Raw genomic sequence first — 23,467 nt, forward strand, 5'->3', positions numbered from 1 at the left:
TAATATAATTATCATGCAATGTCTGTAGGATCGATCCGAAAATGCCAACGTCAAATTCTCCCAGAAGAATTTTGTAAACGTATTATATTTAGCTGTGTTTTCTATTTGGCGTTTTAACGAAAAGCCGCTTCCTCTAATTCAAAGACATTGCGAATTCAATGTATGTAGAATTCAGATATGCGTGAAATCAAAATCATGCTTTTTGAGAGTTTTTTTTCTTGCACAATATCGTACACGCTTAAGATAATACATTAACGGTAGATATCGTATATGTAGTTTTGGCGAATGGTTGTTCTGAATATCAAGTTACATCTACATGTAAGCCAAATTTTAGTCGATATTTTATCATGAAGTTTTTGACATTATTAATAATCTTGAGTATTCCAGATGCATTTTCCACAGGTAGTAATGTTATCATAAGTGGTTTATAGCTCCGGTCCTAACTTTCATTCAGCAACAATGAATTGAATGAAAGCTGAAATCAAAGTGTCTCCCTTCTGTTCAAATTATGTAGTGTGATGTCAGAGTTGTTGTCAGTTTTGTGCAAGTATGACTATTATTTTGCATAAATGCACTTTTTTGCTGTTCTACCGATTCTAAAAATAGTAAGAGAGATATATTAAATTACGTTGCTTGTCAACCCAAATCCAACAAAATATTTTCATTTACCAAGTAAAACTTTCATGGTTTTCAGTTTGTTTAGTATTTTGATTTCATTAATTGAAGACATCATTGGTAATTTTAATAATATCTAAAATGTTTACTTGCAGACTCCGTCTAAAAGAATGGCTACTGATTCAAGTGGTACGTATTTTTCGTATGTTGAACAGTATGGAAAGATATTAAAAGGAAAGTAAAATTTAGAAATAATTATATCTATGTAGTGAATCTGACTGCAGTTTTGGAGTGTTTTTTTTTTTTTTTAAAAAGGCTGCTCTCAAAGTGAGTTAAACATGTATGCATAATATTGTAACACAGACCGCATCAGATCCATCAGACAATAGCAGCGACACTTCTGATGGAGGTAAACAATTTATTTACAGAGGCATTACGCTTGTTTGAACATATTCGATTGAAATAAATTAAATATAGGATCGTAAACAAGTTTTTACAACTTACAAGTTCCTATCGGCATATATGATCATGATGAGGTCAGACTGAACTAATTATTCCCACTGGAGCCGATGTTGCTGTTTCTTTAACCAAACGCTTTCTTCGATGAAACATGCTGTTTGTGAAGGTAGCGATCATTGCAGAATTTTAAAAAAAACCGCTAACGCAAATTGTGTATTTTTCTGCAATATCGCGACCTTCATATCCTGCATGTATCACCAAAAAAACATTTTAATAACTATTGTTTCAATAAATTTTATTATTAGCAGTGAAAGTGATGTATACAATGAACCTAAAAGAAAGGGAATATTACTAATATTATTGACAAAAAACTGTAGGTTTTTACAAGAACAATAGTTTTCAAGGTAATATAAATTCAAATAATTATTTTTATGACGTGTTTAAATAAAACGATTTTTTTTAAATTTTTCTTGTAGAACAGTGACATTGCCCTCGATTTAGAGAGTGTACATGTGGCAGGTTTGCCAAGCAATTTATATACTTTTTAGGATAAAAAAAATCACACACTATCACTAATGTACACCGCTATTTTGTTACAATGCTTTGTAAAGATAAGTTTTCATAACAACCCTAAACTAAGACAAGGGCCCAATATCAAAAATCGCTCAAGGTGATGAAAAATCTTTACATATGTACATGTATATTTGCCCCTTCTTACACTCAGAATACGTAACGCCGCCATTATGATATTAGTTAACGATGTGGCAACCGATATGTAAACATTATAGTTTACTTACTCCACTTACAAATTAACAAGTTAAACGGTTCACTGGTTCTATGATATGAAAAAAACACATTACAGCAGCGCAAAAGATTTACAAAAACATGATTCTCCAGAAATAGGTTTGTTCGAACACTGGGTTCTTCAATAAAAGTAAGATCGTAAAGATGTTTATAAAGGCGTTCCACAGTCAAAGGAGAGCTTCATAAACATGCCTTCGGGTTCAAAATGGACAACTTATATTCCGTCATTAGCAAAACTTCCACGTTATGAAGACATACCTTAATGACCAAGAGTAAAACAAACTGATTTTCAAGATGTCTAACAGGTCACATACCACTATTTTTACCCCTTGCACATTGAATTCACAGTAATTCAATTCTAAAAATATATGTATTTTTTCAATTAATTTTAAGGGTGCTAATTGAGAAAATGTGGTGCATATAAAGACAGGATGTAAAGATAAAATATGTCTGATTAAAATACTAGGAAAGCAAAATCAAGAAATGTATAACTATCTTTTAGGTGTCGATGTGAAATTTATGTCATAAAATTTGTTTAACAGCCTTGAAATCGATGCAAAAATAACGGAATTACGCAGCTTCAAAGTGACTATTTAACCTGCTTTGAGAAATCTAATCAAAAGAAATAGAATTAGGCTACATGTATAACGAGGCCATAACGAAAGTGACGTCACGAAGTCAACAGGATTGAAATTTCCTTACAAACCTAAACAAAATAAATACGATTTTACAACCAAAATGATTGATATAAGTCTAATGTTTTGAGGTACATGTACTAGATCTAAATCCCAAAATATCAAGTTGTTGATTTGAACTGCTTACTTTCACTTTGGTTTCACAGAAGTGAAGCGGAAGTAGTTATTGTCAAGTCGTACCTAACATTTCGGTATAAAACTGTTATTTTTACGATATATTTAAAAGAATTCAACTAAATGACTTGCAAATTATCAGACTTTATACTTTTTCCATGCCAAATACTTGTGCGAAGTTTGATAAATATCCGTGCAAGGGATTTTCTTACTTCAAAAAGTTCTTTAAACTTGCTTCAAAGCTGAACACACACACATACACGCACAGCAGCGATGCAATATCCCCTTCGCAACAAGTTGGGCGAGGGGATAAAAACAAACATTCAAACACTTATTAAGCTATTAACTCACCGTAACGTTGTTCTGTCACGCTACTTTCGCTCTTGGTGATTGATAACTCTTACTCAGAAATTTCGATTGATAACTCGTATACGATGTTGATTATGACATTGATTTAATGAAATAATAATTTGTAATAGTATTAATTGTTTGGAAAGGCACATGCATTTTTTAATTGTCATTTTACAGAATTGTGCAATCTGTAATGTTTTGAACTGCTTCATTGTATCTCAACAGCCAATTCGTTTCCGTTTCTTTATTAATCAAATGTAGGAAAAGATTGACTACAATAAAAAGTAAAATTACGCAACTTACTATGATGTACACGTATAAATCTGACCTGATGATATATTATATAATAAACAAACAATGTACGAAAGTATTAGAGTAGAAAATTTAGACTTGACCGATGTTCCATACCCTTCATTTTGTTTACATATTGAAACTTGTTTAAACGACAAAAATACACAATGGGGGGAAACGCAAAAAGTTATTACTGTGTATAACAACAATGCAAATGGTAAATACTGTGATTATTTTCTGATACATCTATTATTATTCAACAAACAGTTCAAACTTCACTACGCCGTAGTCTACAGTTCTTACAAGTATGGCGGCCTTGCATCACATAACGAAAATAATGAACGAGACTAAAGGCAGCTCCCTGCACTCCATGTGACCATTACTGTGACGTCACATACTCTCAAAGTGAAAGTAACGCGATGTCTGTCAACAAATAGTAGTATATCACATACTAAATGTAATGCGTGTTCCTACACACGGACGTGTAAGAGTAATATTTTTTTTTCAAAATGTTTAACTGCATTGTAACAAAGTGAAGAAAGTGTTTATGTATTGTTATTTACATGTACCAAATACGTAAGAGAAGATGTAACCCCCCCCCCCCCCAACACACACACCGATCTCTCAACATGCACCCCATCCTCTCAAACTAAGCATATGCTGGGTTGATCTCCCACTCCCCCACCCCCCGTAATCACATAACTGTTGCATGCATTAAGGTGATATTGTAATGTTATGTACAGTGCATTGATTTATTGGGAAATAGTTAAGATAATTGATTTAATTATTTCTTAACATACAAGATTGCATTGATTGACAGAATACTTGCTAGCATAGGGGTATGTTGGTGATAAAAGTATCCAATTTTATATTAACCAGTCCAAAATGTGTATGTGTGTGCATTATGCTTGTAAATGTACCCTTTTGCATATAAGATGAAATGCATCATCATAATATAATATGGGGAAGGATATAGTACATGTAGAGATTAACATTAACTTTCTTTAAAGTAAATGTAGAGTAATAACTAATTAAAAGACAATGCATGGTCATATACATAAAATGTTTGGGAAAATTTATATATTAATATATGTAGTATTTAGGTATAGTTTAAAACAATTATTTTACAATGGTACAATATTTTATCTGTCAAGTATATACATGTAGGTCTCAAGTCCCAAATGCTTAGATTTTAAAATACATGTACCTGTATATATTTTAAACAAGAGGCCCAAAGCCTTATTATATGTTATACTAGGCATAAATGTAACCCTGTTGAGGATTAATTAAATGGCATTTGATGAAGAATTGATAGTTGTGATACAATTAGTCTGCATGTATCTAGAGGTGGGTCAGGAAAATTCAAACTTGTTAAAATAGGAAAGGCATTCCTCCTACCCCCGAAAAAAAAATATCTACAAGATTTGTGACCAAAGGATAATGAGTTTTATAAATTGTGTTATAGGCCTCCATGCTCATCCTAACCTGTACTTGAAAGTGCACTATTAGATGCTAATGTTCAATATATGACAAGGCTCCCCCCTCAAACAACACCAGTACCCATGACTCAGTGGTCATGAATTTCAAAATTCCAGATGAATTCTATCTGTTCATCACAGGAATGTACTTGTATGTCTGCTAGTTTTTATACATGTACGGTACTCGGTAATGGAAGAAGGATTTTTAAAGAGTTAAACTATATGACCAAAATGGTACACCCTAAATAAGAGCCTCTAGCCCTAGGAACATAATTACAATTTTGGCAGAGATCTCCCTGCTCATCCAATCCATGTACAAAGTTTTAAAGAGAATTAAAGAGGAAGATTTTTAAAGAATAAATAAATACTCAATTACCTTATATTTTAAGAAGAGATCCACTTTAAATTGAGCCAATCTTGCTTCATGATATGGTACAAATCATACTATAATACATAATGTATCATGCGATATTTGGTGGAATAGTTTTTGAAAAAGTTGGCGTGGATTTAAAATAGTGTATTCCTGTCAGAACATGACTATTCCTATACATATGTGCATGGCATTGTACTTGATTTAGTGGAAGTGCATTCAGCCAAAACACTGAATAGAATATACAGCCAAATGTATTATGGTTACAGTACTGTATAATATCATACAATACTATAATATCGCATCATATGATACATATAGATTATTTCATGGCAATTTTTATATCGCATCCTATCTTAGCCCTCGGTCGCTGTATATCATGATTTTTATATCATATACTTATAGAAAATATCAAGAAAACAATAAATAACAACATGTGATGAATAATTATTGTTTACAAATTGCTCCGTGTCTTTATATTCCATCTCTAATAAACTTCCCTGGAATTTTTCGCCAGCTGTTAATTTGTATATACCAAGTTGACATCGACACGCTATTTGACGTCATACTTGAAAATCGGAGTTGAACGACGCATACCGAACTCTACGTCATAATAGCCGATAATTAATGGAAAGGGGTGTAATATAACATCCGAAGATTGCTGGAGAGGGGTGTGATATAAGATTTATATCACACGGGTAGGTGAAATTTCTGTTTATATTGCACAGGGCGAAAAAGAGTATATTTTCTATAAGTATACGATATACAGTTGTATCAAATTATAAAATATTGTATCATATTATTTGATACAATATTCTCTCATATCATATGATACAATATCATATTGTATAATTTGTTTATCATATCTTGATTGCTATTGTGATATTTACATGATTTGAATGAAGATAGTCATATTAATCATATCATAATGTATAAGACATTATTATGACATTAGCTTTACTTGTATTATATCATGATATTGATTATCAACTATAATTTGCATATAATGTTATCATATTGGTCATGTTGATAATACCTTGTCTATCACTCAGTGAGTTTTGTAATCTTTGATTGCCTATGTTTAAAATATCAAAACACATATCTGTCATCAATTAATATTTAATTTACAAATTTGAACATGCATTAGAGTACAAAAAACGTAAAAGACTTTCAACTGAAATAGCCATATGTATGCCGAGTTGGCCATGAGGGATGAGGATAATTAGCGATGACTTGAGGTATATACTTAATGGCGTAGGAAGATAATACATATTATGTTTAACACTGTGAAAGGGTAACTGTGAATTCCAGTCTCACATATGGAAGGGTGGTAGAAATCAACCATAGATGAACATGACTTGTAGAGGATGGTTTAGCGACTTTAGCCAGTGCACAACTCCATTGCTGCCTAATTCCTATGTCCACTTCTATTCTAAACATGATGTTAGTAATAGCTTAATGGATTTTTGGCTAGGTAATGCAGCACATCTCCCAAAATGGGGGAACCTACTGGAGATTATGTTTCAGTGTTCTATTCCTTGTCAGAACTGTTAATTCTATCTTTTTCATTTTCATCTTCTCTGGAGAAGGTCCTAAAAATTCACAACAAAAACTTAAAATTGAATATCATTCACATGAACTTAAAATGCATGCAAGCCCATTGTGTCCCTCTTTTTTAACATACACTAACAACACTAATAATGTTTATCACATTTTCAGCTCAATATGTGTTGGGATAACACTCATGTAACAAATTTTTATATTACACCCAACATGACGTCATAATTAAACATACTGTAGGTTTAAGTCGGATGATTGACAAAGAATGAAGAAGTATCAAAATATAACAGTTGAAAAGTGTCGAGTAAATCTGAGTTATAAATCTAAAGCATTTAATGCTGTTTTATATTTTTTTTTTATAAATTCATAAGATTTAGTTTGAAAAATAAAAGTTTTGATGTTTGTTAAGCTTGGAACTTTTTCTCCCTGCATAAAATAGTTGGCGTTTTCTAAAAGATTTGAGTTTAACAAAAGATGTGGTATGACGTGATAAAAGAATCTCTCATGATTAATTGCAATGGTGTATAATTTTTATACAATTCATTGTGTGTATTCTATCCACTCGCCAAGGCTTGGGGATAATAAACACACAACTTGTTGGATAAAAATCATACAACATCACTAATTATAAGAGATCCTATATATATATATATATATATATATATATATATATATATATATATATATATATATATATATATATATGATAAAATCACAAAGACGAACAACTTGATGTCATAAAATTAAACCACACAGATTATAACCTTAATATTCAATACTTACTTACACACAAAATAGAGCTACAGGAGAGGGTGGTCTAAGTTTCTAAACTTTTGCCCAATCCCAGTTGTGATTTTGTACAATAAAAATATGTTCAATTCAAATCAGAGCTAGAGTAAAAGCTTACCTGAGCCAGATAAGGAGGAGTATTGTTAGCTTCCTTTGAGATTTCCAAAGGATGTACTCCATGCTCCACTCTTACAAAACTAAATTTCATTCACATTAGAGGTCTTCTGCAGTATATCTACAAACAACCTGCAAAAGTTAGCCATCTTTGAGTTGATATGTTAATTGTAATATTAAAATCTTGCATCTGGCAACACGAAAGAGCAGAAGATTAACACATTACATGGACCGGAAATTCTGGGGGGTTTCTTGGTGGACTAGATGGTCATGGTCATTTTTGGCCTGTATTGATCTCTTTAAGTTCTGTATAAATAGGAAAATACTTAAATTTAGAAGCCAAACAATAAATAGTTCAGTTAATCATACCTTAAAATTTAAGGTACTGGTAGATCTGATGGAAATATTTTGACCACCCAGCCTCCTTAAGGTTGCTCACTACACCTTAAAACAGTTTCTCAAATCAGCAGAAAATTACTTTATATTTTATGATGGATAAGCGGCATGTAAGTAAAATAGGTGAAAAAATGTGCAATTATTGATAAAAATAATATTTCAAACTTTAATTCAATAAACATGAACAAAAGCCTCAGTTTAACAACACATTCCAATCGCCATCTTATGAAGTGGTGTTTTAACAAGTATAAGTCAAGGTGTAGTGGATTACCGGTACCTTAATTGTAATAAATTTTCATTATAATAATTGATCAAAATTTTTATCAAAATTATTTGCTATGGAGCAGATCCTAAAATTGAAGTTAATGTAATAAAAAATGCTTCACTTCATTGATTCACAATGTTGTTGACATTGCATGAAAATCTCTGTCAAACACTCTTCATTATTAATATCATGATTATGAAAAGACAAATTTGAAAAATATTAATTTCAATCTTTACTCTCTCTAATATATCTCTTTGAACAACTATGGCCTAGTTAAAAGATATTTACCCATCAATGAAGAGTTGATGAAATCTGGAAAGTTTATTACAGACACTAGGACACATTTTTCTCATTCATCATCAGATAAGTGGGTTATCAAAGCAATGGATGAAAGAACAGGGTCTGGCTCATGTGGGTATTTCAGTTTCTTCATACTGCGCTGTAAAAAGCAAATGTATGAACTTTAGTATACATGTACTCTGTATATATAATTATACTGATTAGACACACATATACATGTAAATACATTTTATGTCAATCTAAAACTGACTACATTCAACAAATACTAAAAAGAAAAAGACATTACATGTAATTGCCTAGATTGTGGTTACAATACCATACTGACTATAAACTATTTACACTGACAAGATACATATTACATTGTCCAGAAACGGTTAAAATTGTCCAGTTAGTGAATACATTATCTAGATACAATGTAGTGATTACATTAACCAGATATGGATTACACTGAGCAGACATACTGATTACAGTAAACAAATTATGATAACAGTGACCTGAGAAACTGATTTCATTGACCAGGCGCATTAGTTTCTGTATAACATAGGAGCCAGACCTGGGGTCAATCGCATTAAATTACGATTACATTGGAATTCTTTCCATTACAATTATCATTACCATTACTTTCATTTACAAAAGTAATAAATTACAATTACTTTTCTAAACAGTAATGAATTACATTACACATTACAAAAAAAGATACAAAGACAATTTTTCATAACATTTCATGGCATTTTTATGGAAGTAATGTATTATATTACAATTACTTGTAACTGAGAAATGGGTGCATTACACATTACTTTCAAAAAAGGTAATGATTACAATGCATTACCATTGCACATCATCCCAGTTCTGATAGGAGCAATGAGAAAAAACTAAAGAATTAGTGCTGAAACGAATGTTCGAATATTCGCGAATGAATAGTAAATTTCTAATATTCGAATGTATATATAGCATTCGAATATTCGATCACATGTTAAACACCCATATCATGCACTGTAAACTATGCAGCATCGTGTTATTTCATTTTACTCGGAACGAAAGTAAATATAAAGCCATCTTTGACTGCCATGCTTGGTAGAGTCTATTACTTAACCCAGTATAGACTCTTTCGCCATGCTTGTTTACCTTGAAAGTAAAACCAGGGTTTACATCGAACGGAGACAAACATTCTGGATTTTTCAATTCATGTCATGTCAGACGCTGAGGAAAAAATTGCTTAACTGTTTGAACCAGTGTGAGCTACGGAGAGTTAATATCGAAAGGTATATCGAAAGTTTTTTCTAAAAGATACCTCGATATAATTTTTTTTTAAAATAAACAGAACATTTCCGGAGTTATGAGCGTTATCAGTTTTCTGTTTAATACTATATCAAACATGGCGGAAATATTTGGACTGACTTACGAAGTTACGTATCGGTCTCATCCAGGAGTCAGGACTGCAGTATATTATTAAAGAAGTAATAAATCTTTTGATTGTGGTTGATGGAAATTTTTAAAAATCAGTATATTTTTATTTGCTTAAAAATTAAATGCGCACCCAATTCAATGGATACTAATGCATTAAGTGTCGACTTCGAACTGACATGTTTAAGCAGTCTACACATACACCCACTTCGTAATACAAACTATCATATATGCTTAATACATTGTCTATGACGTCTACGAATATTCGAATACGAATCGAATAGTACTCACGAATATTCGAATACAGATTTATGGTATTCGTTTCAGCACTATAAAGAATTCATAGTAATTCCTAATGTATTAAGTAGTACATGTATTATCAAACAGCACAAGTTCTTTTTTAACACTTGAAAAAATTTGATACATGTTTCAATTAGGTTTCCTCTGAATTACAGTACATCAATTTCTTTAAGTGTCATATAGTGTGACTGTGTGCTGCACATTACAAATTTCAACATTTATGATATGCATGGATATAATTCAATATCTTGAACCTACTGCAGGATGTATCATGTAATAACTTGAAACTTACAGAGCATGTGGGTGATCATACTCGGAGAGTAGTTGTAGCTATGTCACTGTCTGGATCAAGTGAGAGCTTCTATTTGACTGAAACAAATGAGACACAAATGGAGATCATGTAAAACCTAAGAATTTGAATCAAGATACATGTTCATAATGTTAAGAGAATGTTAATGACTAATTGTAATAATAGGAATCTCTTTAAAACACAAAATTAAAATAACATATACTGAAGCTCTAGAGAAGTCTCCATGTGGATTACTGAGTACCTAATTGTTTTATTCTGCCTAGTAAGGTAAATAGACAGGTAACCTTATCACTAAACAGATAAAAACACAGGGTTCCTAAAAAACAAATAGAAATCTTTCAATTAGCATTGAACAGGAATCATGTCTTCCAACTCATCTATTTTGCGTGTCTGAGAACACCAAGTATTTAGCAAGAACAAATTAAATTGCTATACCACTCTTAAGTCAGCAGTCCCACCGTACATGATATCTTGATATTGTGTAGGTCACATTTGGGGTGTGCAGAAGGATTTGCATTCAGATTATATCCACTGGTTGACCAGGGTGCTTATAAAGAATCACCCCAGCTGGCTGACTGGTTAGGATGATTCTGAAACAAGAAAAGCATGCTTTAATTAATGTAGGATAGCAGCTGTAAAAGCTAGGGCACACGGCCCAATATTGTACAGCATGTAATAAATACTTGTCTCAGCACTGAAGAGAATCAAAGCTTATAAAAAATTGAAAAGTATCAATCTTACAGAAGAATATACTGTACTTGTAATGTACTTCTAACACTTTACATTGAAGATTGATTTTATCACAGATTTTTTATTTCAATAGGCAAGTCAAAACTCTATTTTCACTAATTAAGCTCACTTTATTTAAAAAAAGCATAATGAATGACAATAAAGACAATATTAAGACATCAGTGAAATAGTTCATAGGTACATTGTACAGCCCACACATATGGATAACATATTATAGGTCCTGAAACTTTTCGAAAGAGCTAGGTCATAAGGCTCTATTAGGTAACTGTCAATAGGCCCCTGTTACGACATAAGGCTCCATGTATTATTATTTGCTACATTATGCTAGACCACTGATGGGGGCAAACATTTAATAGGCTCAAAGATTAATTCACTATTCAGGGTCCATGATTAGCACAAGAATTTGACACAATCTGAGTAACAACAAAAAGAAGGTGCATTCTTTTTATATACCCCCTTTTTATTGCTGACAGATTGAGTCAAAACCAAATGATGGTTAGGACCTGTATATCTGCTCAACTGAAATAATTGTCTATATTTATACAATACATGTACCTTCTATGAACACAAATATCATAAAATATATTAAGATAACACTATTTCTTTAAACAAAAGAAAAATTTGTGCATATATAAGTCATAAAAGACAACAAAATATTTTTTTAATCATACATACCTCGCTGAATCCTTACTGAGCGTCGAATACCTCGCTGAATCCTTACTGAGCGTCTAGCTTGTTATGATGAGATACGTCGAATACCTCGCTGAATCCTTACTGAGCGTCTAGCTTGTTATGATGAGATAAAGTGAGAGCGGAAGTTCAATTGCGCATGCGCAACTGGGTAGCAGGGAGCTGTCGAAAGCTGCATTCGAAAATAATATGTCCGGACGAAATTGGGAAAAAATGAAAAACCTGTTCTGATATATTTGGAAAATAAATTTGGAAATCATAAAATCAATTTTATACAATCTATGATAAATATCTTTAGTTTTGAACGAATTTTGTCATAATGTACATGCCCCCTCCTTTTAAATGGTATAATTTTATCTAGGTTTTTGCATAAAAATTTGACCAATTAATATGACATATCATTTGTTTTAATCTTTTACAATGAGGCATATTTGTGCAAAAGTTGAGGAGATTCTATTGAAAGATTTTTTTTAATTTACTAGAAAATTGAAATGGAGTACACACATACACACACACATACACACATGCATACATACGAACACACACACTCACGGTAGCGATGCTATATCCCCTTCGCAACAAGTTGCGCGAGGGGATAATAATTGAATGCAAATCAGATCAGTTTCAACAGTCTTTCAGTCAAAAAATACGACTAGTTTCACCTTTGTCTTATCAAATTGTTACTAACGAAAAAAACATCAAGAAACCGATCTATATAGATAATGAAATAGCAAATTTCAATTCATCAATATATGAAATTGATAAGCATTAATACAAAAAATAAAAACTTCTCGAAAATTTCCGAAGACAAAACTTGTTTTACGTATGAAACTTGATGTCATTATGTAGACTTTTCAAAATTTACTTAAAATAAAAAAAGGTTTCATGATAATTGATACTACACACAATGTCTAGAAACTAGCTCATAAAAGTAATTGTGTAGTTAAAAGTTTATTTACAATTATTTTGAAAAAAGGGAGATGTTTTGTTGTAAGAAATATTCAAATACAAATTAATTTGTCTGTTAATCATACGCTTATAATATTTTGTGAAATATGAAATTGGCGTTATCTGTAACATGCTATCATCCGCTAGCATCCGTGGCCCATTATACCATAACAGCTAATGGGTACTTGGTATTTGTGATCTACATGTAATAATCTACTGATGATGTTTATGGTATAAAAGCCGCGGCATCTCTTTAATCTTTGCAATAATTACAGTAAAAATTGATAACTAGTAGACTAATTATTATCGAACAATTAAAGGTCTTTCAATCTCATCATATTTATATGTTTAAAACAGTTTTTGTTTTAATAGAGTTAATAAAACATTTTCTCTGCGTTCCTTCACTTAAAAGTCAATAATCAAGTATGTTATTTTTTTATTTGACTTTGACCTTTAATCTTTAAATCATTTTGATTGGACAAGGTCAACCTTTCAACTTAAAGTGGTCTGACTGTCCTACAATATAGAGTTCAAAAGTTGTAAGTGTTTAAAACTAAATTAAGACACTTTCAGGGGCAATAACTACTAGAAAGGTGCCTCGGGACTTTTCGGGATCAATAGATTGAAGGAGCCTCTTAGTGTACTGAAGACATCAATAAAGGTTTCAAGTCTCTACCTTTAACGGTCTATCGGCAAGAGTTTTGTACAATCGAGCCAATTACTATAATTTTATCAAGGTTAGAGGCTTAAGGGTTTTTTTTTTTTAATGTACTTAAAGGCCTTACTACATCAATGAAAAAAAAATTAGTATCTTTGTGAACAAAGGAAATTTAAAAAATGCATTAATACACCGATTTTCAATTGACCTTGATCTTTTTGTCATTTTAATTGACGCTTCCATTCCAAGTGGTCCGGTGTCTCTAAGAGGTAGGTTAAAAGGTTGTGTCTTTATTGAATGTCAAAATCTTTCAGGGGCAATAACTGCTAGATGGGGACTCGGATCCCTCTCAGTATAAATTAGATTGATAGAGCCTGTAATTAAACTTAACATATTAGTTGAAGCTTCAAGCCTAACGGTTCAAGAGGAGAAGCGAAAACAAGCTTTTCATACACAAGGGCAATAACTTTGTAAGTTCTAGGAGTTATCACCACAAGGGTGATTTGGTACCATTACTTTAAATTATCAATTACATAAAGAAAAAACATGTTTTAATATCTCTAAAAAATCTGTCCCTGAGAAAAAAAGAGAAGAAAAAAACCATAAATACAAAAGGTCTTTCTCTTGAAAGATGAACAAATTTACTAAACAGAACAATATCATAGGCATTAACACGTGGTGTAAAGACCTTATAATCAAGACTCGAGATCATTCGATGAAGCCAACAACTGAGTGTGCATGCTAAACCGTCTATTTCGGTACCAATTTCTTTTAATGTCGAAGGTCAATGTTGTCCGTTACCAAAAAAGTGAAAAAGAGGGTTTACGGACTAGTCGAATAAGGTAGAATTTAGGAAATCGTGTCAATTGGGTCCCTTTTGCCAGGGGTCAAGGTCAAAGGTCAAGGTCAACTCTCACGGGATACGCCTGCGCCGAAAGATCAGAAACTTTCACAGAATGACAGTTTTCCCCCATTTCTTGTTGACCTTGACCTTTGACCTGACCTTTGTTGCATGCTAAAAATTCAACAAAATGACTGTTAGTGATTTTGTGTCTCTATCCTTAGTAGTTTTAATTTTTTTATATATTTTTCGTAAAAAATAAAAAGAAAATTTGAAAGACATTCATTCTAAGAGGAGAAACCTTTTGTCTCTTAGAGATCTGCAACTACATGTAACACCGAGAACATCGGCGAAGGTTTGGAACGCGCAAGTGTCACGGCTTCTGAGGTGTAGGGATAAACTTTTATTTGTATGCGTCAATAGTAAAGAGACGTGACGTGTTTTAAGACCCAGGATCAAATACAAAAGGTCTTTCAACTGAAATGTGGAAAGACCTAGTAAAATCTGTTTTCTAGACAAGCGGAATTTAGGTGCTTTTCAGTTAGATTATAGAAATTATTGCTAAACTTTGTTTAAGAGAAAATTACATGTCAGTACACAAATCTTTCTTTTTTTAAATTTCCGACACAGGTGACGAGAGTTCAGATTCATACCTAACAGATTATTCAGAGACGAGTGATGGATCAGACTGGGATTATCAACAACGTTCTTCATATCCAAATTGTTAGTTTTCTTTGCTGTATCTCCCCCGAGACTTTATGATCAGTTGTTAATCTTAACTAGTACATATAAATGACCAAAAGCTAATGAAAAAGTTTCAAACTCTGCTTTATAAGCAAAAACCCTCAATTAACACAATTAAGTTTGGGGGATAAAAATTCCCTTGAAGTACAACGTAAGTAGGGAAAACTCAAGTGTTATACTGTTATATTTTCATTTTGCAGCGTATCCTGAAGTCAACAACATTATACATAAAATGTGGGACACAGTGTTGGATCACATCCATGGATATCAACAAAAGTTAGCATCAACTACATACTTGGTGTGTAAGACAGACGCATTTCATAAACCAGCTATTATAAAAAGTAATGCGGAGCACGCAGAAGAACAATTACTATCTAAGATACAGAGTATCTCCAAGGTGCCGTTGAAGATTATTATCTACATTAATAATTCTCCTTGTGCTAAATGCGCGAGTTTGTTGAAACAATTTCTATTGGATAATCAACATATTCAAATGGTTCTATACAACGCTCATCTGTACAATATACAACGGATATCTTGTAAATCCAGAAAAGCAGCTAAGAAGAATGAAAAACATGTAACCAAAATATCAAATGAAGATCATGTGAAGAATTACAATGGTCTGAGAGATCTGATGAGCCTGGGAGGTCACCAATGCAGGATTGAAGCTTTCACGAAGAAAGTCTGGAAAGACTTGCTAGACGTGACAGGCATTTCTAGACAAATGATGAGCAATTACAACAGAAGGAAGAGAGGATGTGATAGAAGCCGCAAAAATGAAGATAAACGTATTAAAAAAGATCTCAATGAAATAAAAAGATTTTCAATTCCATGATAATTCGAATAAATATGATTTGAATTTAACAGCTGAACATAATCTTTTAAATGATTTTTGTTTTGCGAAAATGTTGGGCCCTTTTTATAGTGTATATTTGGTTTATCTAACCGAGAAGGAGTTTAAGCAAAGCAAGATATAATGTAATATGAAAACAAAGAGAACACTTGCCATCAAATCTTTAATTTTCGCGTGGTTGATTGGTAACTCTCGCTATGATGCAACCTTTTCGCGAATAAACGGAAAACTGTGCACGGTTAGTAGAAATCTTTAATTTTCTTTACTTTTTTACAACATCTGTAATTTTTTTCCGTAATTGGTTTTCATTGTTTTTCATTGTTTAACAATTCGTTTGTTGCTTTATAATTTAGGTAGATAAGCATGTTAAACTCTTAATGTGCAATGGTTTATAAAGATGCATAATGTTTTAAAATTTATACTAAGTAACTTTCTTTAAAAAATTATGTACCCTGATTGGTCGAAAATTTCTTTGATACCTTCATCAATAAAATTTTTGCCGGATCTACTTTTCTCAACTGTTCTGATCTAACACTATTTATAGAACGGGAATTTCCAAGGTAAACATTGTCAACAAAATGTAAAGTTGTGTCTGTTTTATTGTCAGCAAACAAAATAAAACTTTATAAACATAAAAACTTGAAAGTTTAACCTTCAAAAATAAACAAAACACATTATTTGATTCACGAAATAGAAAAATAAGCGTCTTCTCACGATTTCGTCTGCTTGAGATCATTTTAATCAACATTTACATCGAGGCTGGCTGTTCCTTTTCCAGGAATATTATAACGAACATATAGGCCTATAAACTTTCACTGTAACACTGCATTGCTGTTCAAATTTGGTAACGATTATTTTTAAATTCACACACGTACAGGCTCGGTGATCAGGATAAGCGTCGTAAAGAAAAGCTACGAGTAATGCATTAACTCCCTCAGTGCATTCCAAGCGGCAGATATACCATTTAATTACATCACTGGCTATCTGGTTACCACAACGTTTACAAAAGTCGCTTATACATACTATTCTTTGTCGACATATCAGCTATTTTCGTCCACGATCGTCTTTCCTTAGATGGTTAATACTTATGTCCAGTTGCATATTCCCGCGATCTCACATGAAAACTAGTTTTATTACGAGTTTTTCTGCACAGTGGATAATATCACAAGCTATCGCATGTATTTTCCTTTCGTTTTCAATTCAGCCGGTTCAGATTTTAACTTAATCCATTAAATTCAGCTCAATAGCTCTGCATCAGCTGAAGGCGCATCCATTTTGAATATTGTTGCTGTTGTTGTTTTGTATTCATACGCGTCGCTTCATTTACATTTTTGATCAATGACATTTCACATTTTTTTTTAATGTGAAAATGTTTTATTAAATGATAAGAAATGAAGATAATAATTTTTCTATTGATCGACGTATTGATGAAAAAGTTTTCCGGTCAATTTTTTCTTTGATACGTCGATCAATAGAAAAATTATTATCTTCATTTCTTAAATCAAAAACTCCACAAAACATGAAATTTCCTTTGATACATTTAATTGTTTATAGTTGTGACATAACAGTCTAAATATAAAAAAGCTGAGATCTGCTATTTTCACCCATGTTTATAAAGTTAAATACAATGGACACGGATATCCTAAACAATCATTGAATGATTTTTTTTTTACGCATGGCACCAGTTTTTATTATTGTTCTAAATCCGTAGATATTTCAACAATTAGTACGAAGAGTCTATTATTGCATGCTATTATTATAATTTCAGTTGAACGGTAAATTAGCGTGATATATCTATCTTACTTATACGGTATTTATTTGCTCCTTGAAACACTAGAATTGGGGGGGGGGGGGGGGACTTGTGTACTTTTCAATCTTGACAAGACAGTCTATACGTATCTCCTGGAACAGCCAGCAAAAGTTTGTCGTATAGCAGATGCTGTCGTGAAAAGACGATTATTTATGTGCATTAATAAGTTAGTGTATTGTTAACCTTTCAAGCTCAATCTATCTCATGTGTTATATGCATGTATTTATATTGTATATATAATATTTGCTTGCAATAAAAAAGTCAAAGCTTTACCATGTCTACATATACATTTTGTCGATTATTTTGAAAATTTCTCGTTTTATGAAGAGTGCTAAATCAGAAAAGTTAAAAAAAAAAATAGACACGATCTCGTTGCGAGCAACGAGAAGGTCCCGCCCGATATTAAGTAGAAATGTGACATTGACTTTGATATTCGTCAACGCTTCAAACACGATATTAAAATGGATGCGAGCAACGAGAAGGTCCCGCCCGATATTAAGTAGAAATGTGACATTGACTTTGATATTCGTCAACGCTTCAAACACGATATTAAAATGGATGCACAGTCATAATGCCCCTCCACATCTATGTAATCAATCTCATTTTTTATTTAAAAAAAAAAATTAAATTTTTAGGATTCTAGGCAACAATAAGCCCTTCCATTTTATTGGATGCTACTTTAAAGACATTGAATATTGCATGAAGCAATACATGTACGTTCCATGGTAGATCTTAATAATCTTAATCAATAAGAAATTTGATAAACAAACGTATAAATATTTGAAAAATTGAAATTAATGATTCATAACAATTTAATTTAAAATCATAGAGTACCTATCAAACCCAACCTAATACCAGTGTAAACCCGAATTAAATCTTGGGTTTACTTTTGGGGTTTACTTATTAAAAATTTGTGTCCAGTTGTGGTTACTTTGGGTCCATTCGGGGTTTACTTTGGATTTACTTGCGGTTCGCTTTTGGGATCTTCTTCAAACATTGAAATGTGAAGGGCATCTGTCTTTTGTCTAATTATCTTACTGCCTGTAATGTCCATCCCTCGTACATTCTAAATACACATGTAGCATCTGCCGCATGGGGTCTACTTCTGATCGGGGTTTACTCTGGGTCTGCTCTAGTAAACTTAGAGTAAACCCAAAGTAAACTGAAATTTCCATTTCCATAATCAATGATGTTATTTTAGTAAAACTGAATGATTTAACATTAAAACAATACTACATGCATTTCTTCGTTACCTTACCCCATATCTTTTACAATTTTATGATAAGCTATGGTATGCGATTTTAATGATATGCTATGAGATGTGTATGCTATGCGCTGAGATTTGTATTCTATTGCTATGCGAAATTGAAATGAAAGGCTTAATGATATGGTATGCTATGCTATGCTATGGTATGCTATGAGATTTGAACAAAAACGCCTCCATTCACAGAAGAGGTCCACACATTTCGAAGTAAAATAATAAGAAGCCAAAGTTTACCACAAATATATTATATGAACATATTTTTTTTCAAATAAAAACATTTCAACCCAGGTTAAAACAATGTTGTATGCTATGCTATGGTATGCTATGGTATGATATGACGAATGTGATTCTATGAGTTTGTATGCTTTTGTATGAGATTCCAATGCTATGCTATGATATTTCAATGCTATGCTATGATATTTCAATGCTATGCTATGGTGTATGTTGTAAAAGATATGCTTGAACCGACTGTAAATTATGCAGTTATAACAAAGCGCAAGAAAATGATACAGCAAATGTATGAAACAAATCTTGATCATCAAGACTCGGATAAGGCCATATCAACATGCTTAATCCGCAAAATAGATGATAACATCACTGTCAACTTAAAGGACAAAACAATTGGTGAAGAGGGTACACATGCGGAGGAGTTCTTACTACAAGAATTGGAGAAAAAGAGTGAAGTGAAGAACGTAACTGTATTTATGAACAACTCTCCTTATTCTACACCAAATCACACATGTGCGGATAAATTGTTGAAGTACCTTGATGCTAACGAAAATGTTCGTATGACCATGTATGTCACTAGATTGTACATGATTGCGCGGGAGTCTTGTAAAAGAGATGGCCATTCAGATGACATCACAAACGGAAGTGTTCACAGCGCAGGTTTACAACGACTGAAACAACACGCTCGCTGCGAGATCAATGCTTTCAATAAAAATGTTTGGGAAGAGTTATTGAACATTACCAAAATGACCAAGGAATTCAGAGAAGAGTTCATGAGTAAATACTGCAATGTAAGAAGCAGAAAAGAAGAGGATGATTGCATCAGATCAGACCTGGAAATTATCTGAACGATCAAATGTTTAGCATTCATATTTGTCTGTAAACATTTACTGTGGTTTTACAAGAGAATAGGAGTATTTGATAACTTTGCCGTATGTATTTTATTTCAAAGAGCAATTGTCACAGAAATACATGTATTCACAATACCCAACATTGTTTCAGTAATATAAATATATATACATAATGTGCTTAATTAATAACACATTCTAATAAAATCGTATTTATATGCAGTTTTATTGTCTTCTTTTGGGTAGTTCTATTTTGTTTCTTGTTTTTATTTTAACATTCAATCTACCGGTATGTCTTCTCTAAACATGCAGTCTGCAAAAGCTTATGACATTGGTTTTAAACTTAAAATTGCTATATGCAATTATGTGCAAACGTTGCTTTAAGTTATAATGTTATGCATGTAAATCGACACGGCCATACTCTTGTTGTCATGATAAACAAGAAAAATAGGGGAATATAGTTAAATAGATTTCTCAGTTTTCTATTGTATTTTTATGGCAATGTAATTTTTGCAATCGATATGTGGTTTAAAGTAAATCCACCCTCCTGTGACGTCATACATTTTACATAAACCATGAATTCATTAAAATTCTTGCAAGTAGATTTTTAATTTCTATGTTATGATGCACATCAAAAACTCAAATCATTGTTTAATTGGAGATATTTGATAAGCGTTTTTCATCCTTGTATTCGACATAATTCAATAATGACAAAGGGAAATAACTCTTTTCTACTTTTCTCTGAGTGATATATCTAAATGCTATAATTTTTTTAATGTAAACAAATTTTTTCTTTTTGTTTAATTAATTTTAGTTTTCTGGCAAAGTAAGCAATACAATTTAAATATACAAACAAGTATCCATCAACTTATATTTAATTTTTAAACAAAAAAAGTGTGATTTTTAGATGATAATTTCAGCCTTTGGTTTTTATTACCTTACATCTTAAATAGTATGGATACATATATATTTTATTGTTTTTTTGATGAAATTCAAGTCCACTAAGTTAAAAAAAAGTTATGTTTTTAACTTTGAACCCATGATTTTATAGGTACGGAGTTACCTTAAAGATTTATTTGATCTCCCTTTTTGTCCTTTCAGGCTCATTCTTCATCCACACAGTGTCTTTCGTAAATAAATATGTAGTGGGTTTTAATAAATTTTTATGGTCAAGAATAACATTGTTATCCGAATAATATATTCATTATCCTTTGTTTAAGCAGCCTCATACCTCACCCAAAAGTGCCTTTGGTCAAAAGTGTGCAATGTCTTCGAATGAGGCTCTATGTCTGGGTTCAAACTCAAAGCAGATTTACGTGAATTTTTTTTCCGGATCATATAGTCTCTCCTCTTAGTCATTTCCGGCAAAAATCTTACCAACGAAGTGTCTTTGGTCGATGGATGTACACTGTGCAGTGACCCTTTATGAAGTTCTAGGATTTTTTGTCACATTGGACAAAGTCTTGTCCAGATAATATATTATCTTCTATCTACAATGTACCTTCGGTCAAGTCTGGCTCAAACACATCCCTACTCCTTTAATCAAAGAGTCTATAATGACTTTAAATAAAGATTCTAGGTCAAGGTTCGAGGTCATAGTAGAATCATCAACAGATTTGATTAATAAATAGTCTCTCCTTTTGGTTTATTAAAGCTCATACTTCACCTAAAAAATGCATTTGGCCAATGGCTGTGCAGTGACTTTAAATAAAGTTTCTAGGTCAAGGGTAAAGGTTAAAACTGAGTTATGTGTAAAATTCCTGTTCGAGTAATACATTTTCTACCCTTAGTCCTTTTAACTAGTATTTTACCTAACAATTGCGCTAGCTTAGTCAAAGGGGGTGCAGTGATCGTGAATAAATTTTCTAGGACAAGACTACGCAAAATGTCTGGGTTCAGAGCAAATATGTAATCTCCCTTAGCTTTATTTGACTAACACTTCACACATTGCTTTTTGATAAAGGATATGTGGTCACTGTGAACGAAGTTTCAAGGTCAACTGTAAAGGTTATTATAGCAGATTTCTATAAAATAAAATTGTAGACTATAAACTCCTAGTTGACGAAATATTCCAAAGACCAAACCAAAATAAATCTTCTTCACCAATATAAGAATTTTTGTTAATTTAAAAACAAAATTTCTTAAGCGGACCTGTTGATATGGTTATTATGTCAACAACCTACTTGTACTGCAAAGGCTTGCTTAACTCGGCATAGTTTTCGATGTAAGGATGTAGAGACATTGTGCATTGGCCGTAATGAACATCGAAATAAGACAATTTGATTGGATTTTTTAATATGTTATCTATTGTGTATGCTTTGCACAACTATTTTCGGGCGACAGATTAATGTCTTTGTTTGATAGCGCTCAGGATCCATCTCTTTTGAAACTTGCTAAGACCAAACAAAATTATTGCTTATATTCGAAAGCCAAAAATTTCCAATCTATGAAGTCCAGGTTATTATACATATGAAGCATCTTGAAAAAAACGTTTAAGTCCTCTTCAAAGATAGAAGAAGCTTCTCATACAAATACATGAGCACATGGCATGTCGGGATTACTAAATTGAGTTTGTTAAAGAAGGTAGAATCAAAGAGAATGGTCACCCTGAAAATAGAACCTGGCCTTTAGTGCTAATACATGTGTATACAATGACTAGTATAAACAATTATTACGCCTGTTTGCTTGTTAGAGGTTTCTTGAATATCGGTCTAACACCAAAACTAGTGAAATTCTTAAGGTTAATTCGGAAAAAGTATTGAAGAAGAGAGGGGGTCCCGTAATACTTCAATGACGTTTGCGTTGTTCAACGTCATCCTTTAAGTGAAGACAGCGGTATGTAAAATAATGAAGTGAAACACATCTTTATTAAATGTTGATATTATGAAATGCCAAAATAATCAATCCACATCTAACATAAATTCGTGGCAATCCATGGTATTCGAGATCTTCTTGATTTCCCAGACAAGAGATTATTGCCTTGACTCGTAGTGAATGTTTCTGATTCATCCATCTATTGTACATGTATATGTTTTAGATACCAACATTTAAAAAAAATACAAATCATTGCTCCTGAATCGACCAAGACCTCCAAAGATTGTAGGTTTAACTAGCATTTTAAGCACAGTTGATGTGCGTTTAGCGTTTTTACTGTAATATGCATTATAAGACGTAGAATACAGCATTCGGCATGACCTAATGTTGTTGTTTTTTTTCAT

The 23,467-nt window shown here is 32.3% G+C and overlaps 1 protein-coding gene and 1 long non-coding RNA gene across 3 annotated transcripts; one reads left to right on the plus strand and one right to left on the minus strand.

The window, feature by feature from the left end:
* Positions 1–6,149: 6,149 nt before the first annotated feature.
* Positions 6,150–12,183, minus strand: LOC128170572 (uncharacterized). 2 transcript variants are annotated; one of them, XR_008241856.1, is made up of 7 exons: positions 12,041–12,183; positions 11,051–11,205; positions 10,598–10,674; positions 8,590–8,740; positions 7,867–7,946; positions 7,645–7,772; positions 6,150–6,769 (listed from the first exon to the last, which is right to left on the minus strand). It is a non-coding gene; the product is annotated as an uncharacterized LOC128170572 (long non-coding RNA). The 2 variants fall into 2 exon arrangements; XR_008241855.1 differs by having other exon boundaries at positions 6,151–6,769; positions 7,645–7,761.
* A 1,808-nt stretch (positions 12,184–13,991) lies between these two features.
* On the plus strand, positions 13,992–16,081 carry LOC128174485 (uncharacterized). The gene is made up of 3 exons (XM_052840029.1): positions 13,992–14,013; positions 15,133–15,225; positions 15,447–16,081. Exons 1-3 carry the CDS (start codon positions 13,992–13,994, stop codon positions 16,079–16,081), a joined length of 750 nt encoding a protein of 249 aa, XP_052695989.1.
* Positions 16,082–23,467: the final 7,386 nt, after the last annotated feature.

Source organism: Crassostrea angulata, chromosome 2 (genome assembly GCF_025612915.1).
Source record: "Crassostrea angulata isolate pt1a10 chromosome 2, ASM2561291v2, whole genome shotgun sequence".
Taxonomy (NCBI): domain Eukaryota; kingdom Metazoa; phylum Mollusca; class Bivalvia; order Ostreida; family Ostreidae; genus Magallana; species Magallana angulata.